We start from the raw sequence: 11,000 nt of genomic DNA, 5'->3' as shown, positions 1-11,000 counted from the left end.
AATAATTTTAGTAAGGAGGGAGTTCAAGAATATCTTCAAAGATATGATATCCCCGTATCTCCTGCAGAGCAGTGTTTGGGGCCTCTTGTCCCCTCTGGTGTATAAACTTTATAAATGCCAAAAGAGACATGATGTCCACAAACTACTCTGTTTAGTCACAACAGAAACACATTCATGAATACTTTATCTAGTCGTTCTTCAAATTAAAAATAAATCTGTTCGAAACATGTTCCAAAAAGAAGTTACAACTTTACCATGTGTTTATTTCACATTGGAATAGATGTGTAGCCGACGATGTGACATGTATTTGATGCCATGTAGCTTTATGGTCTTTGTTGAATATGAAAATAGGAATGAGGGTACAGGTAAGACACAAATTTGATTTTGGGATTCCTCATGTTGACCCTTTGTTTTTTAATGATCATGTAATTCTTTTAACTTTAATACTTCTGCTGAAGTCACATCTGCTTACCAAAATAAAGGCTTTGTATTGCCCCTTGAATCGGCCTTTCAAACTCTGCAGAATGGCATTGCATGTCGTGTAAGTATAAATGCGCTCGAGCTACTTCACAACAATTTGGTGGCAAGAAATTAAAAAGTCGACTCTACGTTCATGTATCAGTCAGTCAGTCAAGAACAAACAGATACCCCAGTATTTATTGGTGAGTTTGAAGCAGCACAAGAAAAACATCAAAGACAATGAGGCAAGTCACTAAGTATTTTTCACTGCTTCATGCGAAAGCAGAACACAAAGATACACACTGACTTTGAACTGAGCATCTGTAGATTGCACCCATCTGTGTTTATAAGCTTATACAATATGCAGCATGAGAGATATGCACTGCACCCAACCCCACCCCACCCCACCCCTCCACCCCCTGTCTCAGATGTTATCTAATTATTGCCCCATCTGCTTCTGTTGCATATTTGGCACAGTCTCTGTTGTTGTTGTTGGTTTTTTGTTTTTTTTGTATCGACTCTCTGTCATCACAAACCTCATCGGTCCTTTGTACTCAGACACGGAATAAGCACTTGGACAACTGGCACATCATTATCATGATTAACGATGAAAAACAAACTGACAAGAGCACAGGAGTTGTAAATGTTACGAATGTTTGCTGGTGTGCAGATCCTTCTCGTATGCTTTCCACCCATTTGCATCCTTAGTGCAAGTGGAGTTAGAATAAAACCATTGCTCACCCAGAGGGATAATCCCCTCGTCACGGTAACAGTCTCCCCACAACAGTCAAATGGCTTCGTTCTCTCCGTCAGTCTTTACAGCATGTCCATGGCTGATGCATTTTCCCCTTAAACCGGGACAGTTTGAAGACCTCCTCTAGGGGGCGGCAGCTCAGCATTCCTTTCTGGTCTTCACCATCTTGCTGGCGTACTTGATAGGGATCCCCCAGCGTCTCATTAGATACACATCAAACACGTAGGCCACTCCTGGCTCCAGGCCCCCGATCACAGCTGTAGTGACGGCCCGCCGAGGGTTCAGCTCTTGGAAATACTTACAGAGAACTCTCTCGGTGTCAGAGCGGGACTCTGGCCCCAGACAGGGCGCAGTCAGAGCGCCGACTCCCCCCGCCCCCGCCCCGGCCCCCGCCTCCTCCTCCGCCTCGCGGTTTCCGAGTTTTCTGCGGTACACACAGTACAGGCTTCTCTCCTCCGTGCCCATCCAGGCCAGAGTGACACTGTTGCAACCACGCAGCCGGTTGAAGGACTTTATCTGCAAGGTGGAGGGCAAAGAGGGGACACCGCTGCGGTGGTAGGCTGAGGAGGTCTGCATTTTGACAGACGCCATTAGACCTCCAGTGAGAGCCAGATCTGGCCCGGTGGTGCTGCTATCTCTCTCCAAGTGAATGAGATAGGACGGACTTCCCTGGAGCCAAATGTGAACCAAATCTGCCCCCACGGCCTGGGAGTTCAACACGTGACCTTTACTGGACACGGTGACCTTGACCTTTTCCCCTCCGCAGCTCTGCAAAGTGAGGAGGCCGCTCTGCTGCGAACCCCGGGGGTTGAAACTGAAGAACTGCTCCGAGTTGGAGCCCCTGTCGTTGAAGGTCACCCACCTCAGTTCCCCCTCTCTGAGCGTTGTGATTGCGGCTCGCGCCTCCTCGTGTGTGTGAGCGTGCGTCCCCCTGTACGCCACGCTCGTCCCGTTCAGCCTGTCGATCACGAAGACGTCGAAGTAATACTGGCTGTCGGGCAGGAGCTCGGACACGGTGCAGACGCTCTCCGTGCCCTGACACGCACACTGGAGGTCGGCGTACCCGTCGGCGAGGGTAGACGGCGTACTCTCAGGATACGCGTCCCACTGCTGCCACCACCACTCTTTCAAAATTGGCCAGACCGTCACCCTCCTCCGCCGCGCCTTCTTTTCTTGGTCCTGGTCTTCTTCTTTCCGTGCGCCCTCTCGGGCGGCGCACAGGCTGGGGTAGTTCCGCTGGGAGTTGACCAGGACACAGTAATCGTAGAGGTTCTCTGCGTGTGGGAGGCCGGCGATGGAGGCGCTGGGCGCCCAGCTGAGGGTGACGCTGGTCATGCCAACGCCGAGCGTGTGGACTCGCGGGTCAGCCGGGAGCAGAGGGAAGGTGCCGGAGGGACCCTGGCCCTCGTGGAGGTACACTGTGGCTCTGGTGCTCTTCTGTTTGGAACGGAGCCTCAGGATGTAGATGGAGGCGTGAGGATAGGAGGGACTCCGGTAGGTGGAGACCGCGTTTCCGGCAAAGCTGTGCAGTTTCTTCTCAGTCCCTGGTCCTCGCCACCACACCTCGGGCATGCTCTTCTTTGTGCTCCCTGCAAGGAGAGAATCAATATGTCACATAAACAGTGTAGTACTCTGAATAAATAGGTCATTACAGTTATTAGTAACTTCTTTCAAATGGAATGGATTTGACCTGGAATTTGGCTTCTCTTTTGTCTGATGATGAATTCACTACTTAAGCTCAACCATAGTTACAATAATTATGAGATGCTGATAATCTGGATGTTCGCCTCTCTTGAAAAAAAAAAAGAAAGTGAAATGATTCTAACAAGAAAAGACAAAAAGACAAAAAAAAAAAAAGGATTTAACCTACAACGATGCAGACCACTGCTGATCACTGCTGAACAATGATCCGAACTTGTTAATGTCACTTCCAGTAGGATATTGTTATGTGATTTACATCTGACATAGTCACATAAAGACCCAAACACAACACAACAGAAAGACACAGCAGCTTTGTAACTGTCCAACGGTAGCAAACAGACGCTTCAGGTGACATGCTTAACAGTTCATTTGTTTTATCAATTTTTTATATTTTAGGTTTCTGTTCCCATCTCTTGGGTTGTATCTTGTGACCCATGTATGAAATATCCTCAACCTTTTATTTTTCTTATCGCTTTGTTAAGCTTCTTTATCCATGAAAAGTTTGTTTTCCAACTTTTGATGGGGCTCCAGGGCCTCACTTCTGACAGCATAGATTTTTGTACCCCCTCAAATACAATAAAAATGTAAAATGAGCCTTCAGAGAATACTATAAACACAAGGTTTTCATTATGCCTAACTATGAAATTGGAATCTGAACACATTTCCTCGGTAGATTTCTTTTGTTCTTTTTATTAGTACCCTCTGGTGTGTTACAGGTGAAAATGACCTGTATATAATTCTATCAATAAAAAAGCCAAAAAAGCATTGATTTTCTTTTTTTTTTTTTTTCGCCAAAAAGAGTAGTTTATTTTAAATCCAAATTTAAAGGCAGAATATGTCATCATGGACTTTCATGGTTATGAATATGATGAGACACTATGACACCACAGTGGTGTTAAAGCTTGAGGAAGGTGAAACCCTCAGCTCCAGTTTTCTTTTATTGTTCCCACCATAGTAAGTTTCCTCCTGTGAAGTCTGTTTCCTAAATCATAGCTTGTCAAATTAATTTGCCACTCGTCTATAGGAGCGGAGTCCGAGTAGAACTGTGGACTACAGCATGGCTGTTATTTCACCGGCTGCCCAGATCTTCATGCCATGCCTGCCAGGTTTCTTCAGCATGCTTTGCCTGATTGTTTTTTTTTCCATGGAAAGGAACAAAACTTTCATCCACCGTTGCTTCTGGTTGGACGTTCGACTTTCTTTGTTTTCCAAATCTGAGGAATCTTCAAAAAGGTCTGAAGTGAAATTATTTCTGCCTGTTGAAGCGTCAGTGGCCTCCTGGTTGGACCTGCACACCCCAGCGGGAAGAACTCCAAACATCAAGCTCGTCTTGGGAGTCTTGGGAGAGCAATACTTGGGGGTTTTCGCGACGGCCCTCCGATGTAAGTCAGGCGGTACTCGGATCCAAGAGATTTGATCACTGTTGGATTTGAACAAAGCAGCTTCAGGTCCTGTGACCTTCTCATGAGATCCATCAGACGTGTCTGTGTCTTCTGCCTGATGATCAACGTGGTCTTTCTTCTCAGGTCCCTGCTCATTCATATTACTACCATGCCTTTGGTCCTCCTCGCAATTTTCTTGAGAAATACCACAAAACAGCTTTTCATTTTTTCATACTACAAACTTTTCAAGTAATTTCCCGACCTAATATGTTGAGATGTATCAGTCTTTCTTTTTTTTTATTTGTTCATATTTGAGACTAAAAGGCCAAGAGATCCATTATATTGTGACAAACTATGTTAGTGAGCTGACAATGCGTTCATGATTTTAGCTTAATTACTGGCGATGATGATCGAAACGGACCCAAAGGACACTCTTTTGCACAGGAGCATTTTATATTTTACTGCATGTTTTAGTTTTACTGAGTCATCACTGAGATTCGTTCGAAAATCCAATAGTTTACATGCAAACAAATGAATTATTGTGATAGTCGATATGCATTCAAAATGGAAAACCAGTGAGTGGCAACTCCATTAAAATATACAGTACAGATAGAGTAACACAGTACCGTATGACACATTATTTACAACGCTGCGTATAACTCCACAAGGTCGATTGAAGGGCATGTGGCGCTCCACCGAGGAGAATTATATGCCAGGGACTGTTTTTGCATTAATTCACAGTTCAATTGTACAACGACACAATACATATTTCACCGTTAAAAGCATATGCATTGTGAGCCACGTAGAATAACAACTCATCCGGGAGAGAGGGAGAGAGAGAATCTCGGCTCCTGATAAATGAGCAAATAAATAAATAAAAATGTCAATTGCCTCTTCAAAAGTGTTTGCCAGCATTTCTATTCACACCTAAAGTGTTTTCCGTGTTGAAGCACCAGCTCTTCACTTGAATGACGCAAACGGCAATATAAACATATAAAATTGATATTTACGAAAACAAAACACAAAACGTCACCACTTGTCCTCACTGTTCATGTCTGCTAGGGATGAAAAATTGCTCTTCGAATGAGACCAAATGTTGCAGAATCAAAGTGAATAATTCACATTGGCAGTGGGGACCATGAGCTCAGGGTTTGAATGATTTATGGTTCATTTTATAACGTCATCATGTTACTTTGCCATGAAGAGGAACCTGTTTCGGTGACTTGTTAGAATGCTGGTGAAACATTTGGAGGTCTTTTTTTTGTTTGTTTTGTTTTTAACCTCTTGGGATTAAAAATTTACTCTATTATATTTCATCACTCTCACTGTAGTCTGAGGGTTTAATCCCAAAGTGTTTTGTTGGTTCATTTTGCTCATCTTGAAATCGTTTGATTGATTTTTCACGACTTGAATCTAAAGTTGTCAGTGTGCGTTTGTGATCCGTTCAAATCCAAAGCCTTCTTTCAACTTCATGGCAATGTGACATCCAAACATGATCGCACTCACTCTGTGGGCTGCAACATTCTACAAAACACATTTCCTTTTGGTTTTGACCTTGAAATAATCCACCGGAGCTGATCCCAGCTGACTAAAGGCAAAGGCGAGGTACACCTTGGACGTGTCTCCAGTCAGTTTTATGTTAATATTACTCTGTCTGAATATTTGAAAGTTAGTCTATATTCCTCAATGGATGCAAAATACCTGTTGGCCCTTATAGCTGTGAACACCAAAAGACACATAAACAGTGTAAAACTCATTAAACCTGATCTTCTGCTCAAAAGGAAGATCAGGACCTTTTCACAGTGGGACATTTTTTTTAATTAAAATAAAGCATGATTAAAAACAAATGTTGGGTCACATTTAACAACTGAATTTACTGTGAATGAGTAGAAACAAATGAAAGTTATCAAATATGATTTGAGTTCGGTGTGGGCAACTCATTTTCCCAAAGAGACATGAGTTAACTTGTATTTTGCTCAGAATAAGAATTATCTCTTGATCAACTGTAGTTTTCTTTCTTTTTGTTTGTTTGTTTAACGTGATTTGTATGAGCTACTGTTGCTCCGCGACACTTTTTCACAGAGTCCCGCTCTTTGTTTGGAAACCATGATTACATTTTTCTGAAGTTCGAATTAAGTGCAAAATACATAAAAACTGTGTTTTTTTCATTCACAGTTTCTTCCCCGCACTAGGAATAAACTATTTTGTGAGGAAACAGTTGCTAGACAAAGCCGATAATGTAAAAATGGCCACTGATATAAAAAATGGGACCATTTTAGATATTCTTTCAATCAAACCAATAATAACAGTGATGTTCATTTGATTCTGGATTTTCCAGTGACATCCTGAGGGTTGGTAAAGCAGAGGTAAAGGGTCACATATGGCTGGTTGAGGACTTTTTGTTAAAAAATATGAACATAACAAAGTCCGTCTTTTATTTTTTGTGGATCCCAATACCTGCAACAACAACTATCTGGTCTAAATTTACTAAGATCCTGCATAAAACAGGACGACTTCCATGTTCATGCAAATAGATGTGCTTTCAGTTTGCATGCATTGCTTTTAGGCGCCTTAGTAAATGGAACTAGAATGACATATGTGATGAGTATTGAAATGTGGGATTTGCATGCTTTAGACCCTGTTGACGTGAGAACACACTTGTGGATACTGTGTTTCTCAGTGTTCACCATAGAGTGATTGGATGAGTTGCTGAGTCAGCACAAGAAAAAAAATATGGGCGTGTTGGTGTCGGAAGTAAAAAAGAAAAATAGAGATACAGCAAATAAATACAAATTTGGCCAAAGGGGAAAAAAAAACCCCCAGCTAATTACAGGCGATGATCAGTCAAAGTAAAAAATATTTAGGTGCAATAAAGTCTACAAAGAAAAGTCGTGTTGAGACAGCTGAGGAAATGACTCCCAGGACAATAACAGTGTTTTTGCTGAAAGCTGAGCCAATTTGCATACGTGTTAAAAAGTGACACGAGTGTTTTCAGAGGTTGTAAGTGATAGTACTATTGTACATTAATGTATTCACATATACACCTCATTATATAAGGTAAACTGGGAGACTCACTCAATACAAACTCACAAAATAGATGGTGTTGCTTGGTGAAGACTTCACCCTTCACCCTCTGCGCTTCACTGAATCCTCCACTGTTGCATTGTGTTGTGCTACTATACAATGGACTGCAGTAGCTTCGGTAGATGTAACAAGGATCTTCAGGTTGAATTGAATTGAATTGGAATAAATCCACTTACACTGAATGCTTTTGAGGGGTTTGTCTTTGAGCGTGCGGGCGGCCAGGCTCCATTCGATGGGGGTGTCGCAGGGGCTGACTGTCACAGACATTTCCTGAGCCTTCTTCTTCAGAGTGAAGTACAACCTGTGGAACAACACCAAAGATAACCACAAGAAGTTTCTTTTTTTTCTTTCTCCTGACTCTTCATTTCAGGGATTGTCAAAAAGATAACATCCTGCTTTCTTTTCAGCGGCGCTGATGGATGAGACGAGAACATATCTTCCCGTACGGATTGAGCAACATTCTTTCATTTTGTTTAATGGTTTCTAGATAACGTGCAGCTGGTTGCATTTTTTATTTTATTTTTTTAAACCGGGGATTGAAGACGGGTGTTTCAGACATTATTTCCCAATCGCTGCATTTCCATTCACCCACATCCTGATCAGTCATTTGATAATAGATCAGGAGAGGTGACCCGGGAATCAAACGATAAGGCTGCATCGACAGTTTCAGATAGACATCTGCCTGTTTGCTGTAACTATCTAAGATCGTGCTCTGTATAGGAACCGTTAAGCTCCTTTTCTGTGATTATGGACAAAGTTCTGCGTTAAAGGACATTCTGGCGGTCTGTCTGTGGCAGTGTTGTTTACGTCCACAAACACGCGCAAACAGAAAGAAATCTGCCCATTTTCAACTCAAAACATTTCATTCATTACTTTATGGTCAATTACATTCCGGAAAAATGGAACCGCACGGTTATTGCTTAATGAATATTTGTTTTCCTTCTGTAAACACACAATTATTCATGATTGTGTGCAGATGGAGGTTGTTTTCAAACAGATGTGCGACACTGTCATCCTCAAGGACGCTTTGCAGCTTATTTATCAGAGTGATTAATTTCAGAATCACTGTTTTTCTCTCCATTATTTGCCATGTGGATCTGCATGACTGCCCCGGTGGACAGACTGCAGCTCACAGGGAGACGCACTTCGAAATTTTTCAGCTCCCACTTTCAGAAAGCAGGCACTGGCACTGTCTGTGCGCGTTTCAGGCCAAATGGGCTCCACTTCCCTCTTGTTCTCTCTATAGCGATGCTGGAATCAGCCTCTGTCGTCCCCGTTTTTTTTTGGGGGGGGGGGGGGGGGGGGGTTGTATATATACAAAAATATATTGTGTAAAAATCTGTGCATTTCGATCAGAGCGTACAGATTTTTTTTATTCTCTGTTATTTTATCTCTTTTTTTTAAGTAAGCATTGGAGTACTTTCTCTCTGACCTTTCAGCAATGGCAATTTGTTATAAAATTGTATGCTTTTCTACTTTGTGATTTTATTACATTGGCCTTTTTTGTCAAAGACTGTCATGTAGTGATATTGATAGTGATGCACACTTCACGCCATCAATAAATATTGTATTGATATTGAATACTGGATTTATATTGAAACATTTTTTTGTTGTGATGCTTTCGTTTGGATTTTGTTTGACAATACATTTTTCTACTTTTGTCAAAATAAACCTGCAAAGCATAATTCATGTTACCATAGTCACGTTAGTCATATTTTAATATCGTTTGTCAAACTCATGTCTGGTTTAATATTTATCATTTGTGCGTGCCGTGTGTCGTGTTGCTCCGTCCACAAAGTGCCTGCACCCTTCCCCACCTGTGTCTTATCAAATTCCTCTTGATCTATAAGGGGTGGGCTCTGTCTACTGCTGTCTGGTATTAACATTGTGTGACAGCCTCAATTCCGACTCAGAACTGGACCGTATGAATACACTGTTACCTGCGAGTTCGTCCTTTAGGGAGCGTGATAGTCGTGATCTTTCCTTCCAGCAACCATGTAGTCGGGCGAAGGGGCACCTCATTCTCAGGCGCCACAGCTGAGTGCACTTGGGGCCACGAAGCACCACAGACCAGCGCCAGTGTGACGCCAAGACTCCAGGACAGGAGCAAAACCGCCATCGTTGTCGCCTGTTGGAATTGTACTGCTCGACTTTCCTCAGTCCCAGCGGCACGGATATCTCCCAGTCTCTAGAAAGGAACGGTGGAAAGGTCACGAACATCAGTCGAAGCCCATGAGCGATACACACATCCACAGAGAGTAGGGCACTCAAACAGTCTTAGTTTAAATTTCCTGCTGTACCATTCATACAGACACTAAAGAGCTGTAGCGGGTGATGATTCATTGATATGAAGAAACATCCTATCCTATTCAGACAGAATTATTCATGCCAGCGAAAAGAAATTGCCATGCTATATTACTCTGAAATGTGTGCGTAGCACAGCTTGACACTCACTGTAAAAAAAATCACCCATCGCACCACTTTTCAAAGTGTGAAGTGGGCCGCTAATATCGCTCAGAAGTCGAAGCCTTTACATCTACATTTCTATTTTTAGTCGGAGGGCTCAAATGCGCCTGTTCTCCAAATATCTTCCTTTATGGGTATTAGTGGGCATTTTATCTGGCGAGTGTGACGCCATGCTGATGTGGTGGAGAGGTACACAAACAACACCTGGAGGTGCTCTGATGCAGTCAAATCCAATCAGCATACATTAATTCAACGCCAAAACAGGAGGAACTTGCATCAGATTTTTCCCTCTCCCCTTCTGTCTGCCTTTTATTTACTTCTCACGCTCTATTAGTGTTTCACGCCGTTTTTTGCGTGCGAGCGTGTGTTTGTATGTGGCTGTGCCATTGTGTATGTGTGGGTGTGTTTTAGTGATGGCGGATGATTACAGGTCTCAGTGTTCGTGGTTCTCCTGGGAGAAAGCACATTTGTTCAAAGTCGCACAGTCTTCGCAAACACACTCCCCCCCCCTTCCCCTAACAAGGTGTATTATGTCAGTGCTGTGCCCTATAGATCAGATGACAATCACAGTGGAACCATGGAGGCGGTTACAGAAGGTACATCTAAGTCTTTTGGGCCCCGGGACGCTTCCGAGATCCAAACTCACAAACCGGCGCACAGCTACAAAGTCGTGCAGAGGCGCCTGCTCATTATCCTTGCAAGGAACGAGGGGAGTGAACGACCCATAAAGCTCTAACTGAGAGACATGCAGCGGGAGAAAAAACAGATTGAAATGGGAGGGAGGAGAAGAAGGGCAAGCTGGGGAAAGGAGAGAGCTGAGGATATGGAGAGCAAGAAGAGGAGGATGTCGGATTCTGGAGTAATTAGGGGGAAGGAGACAGAAGGAGGGAAAAGTAAAAGAGGAAAAAAAAAACATGCTTGGAATAGAGAAGGGAAAATAAAAAAAACAACTGTCATGCAACAAGGTTGCAACCAAATTTGTCTCCGTGCTTGAACCAGACATGTGCAACCGATTGGTGTTTATCTCAGCTCCCATGTCAAATGTCCAGAGTGTCACACGTTACCAGACGGCTGCACAGCCTTCACGGCTCTCCTAACACACCCCCTCATTCAATCTTGATAAAGACGAAGACACACAAAAAAAGAAACGCTTG

General features: G+C 43.1%; 1 protein-coding gene across 1 annotated transcript; it reads right to left on the bottom strand.

Annotated features, from left to right (window-relative positions):
• Positions 1–970: 970 nt before the first annotated feature.
• On the bottom strand, positions 971–9,564 carry ndnfl (neuron-derived neurotrophic factor, like). The gene is made up of 3 exons (XM_080482309.1): positions 9,321–9,564; positions 7,557–7,681; positions 971–2,802 (listed from the first exon to the last, which is right to left on the bottom strand). Exons 1-3 carry the CDS (start codon positions 9,497–9,499, stop codon positions 1,352–1,354), a joined length of 1,755 nt encoding a protein of 584 aa, XP_080338435.1. The 5' UTR covers positions 9,500–9,564; the 3' UTR covers positions 971–1,351.
• Between the last annotated feature and the right edge of the window lie 1,436 nt (positions 9,565–11,000).

Source organism: Lipophrys pholis (assembly GCF_963383615.2).
Source record: "Lipophrys pholis genome assembly, chromosome: 15".
NCBI lineage: Eukaryota > Metazoa > Chordata > Actinopteri > Blenniiformes > Blenniidae > Lipophrys > Lipophrys pholis.
The sequence above is the reverse complement of the archived record's forward strand: the minus strand, read 5'-3'. Positions and strand labels throughout refer to the sequence as shown.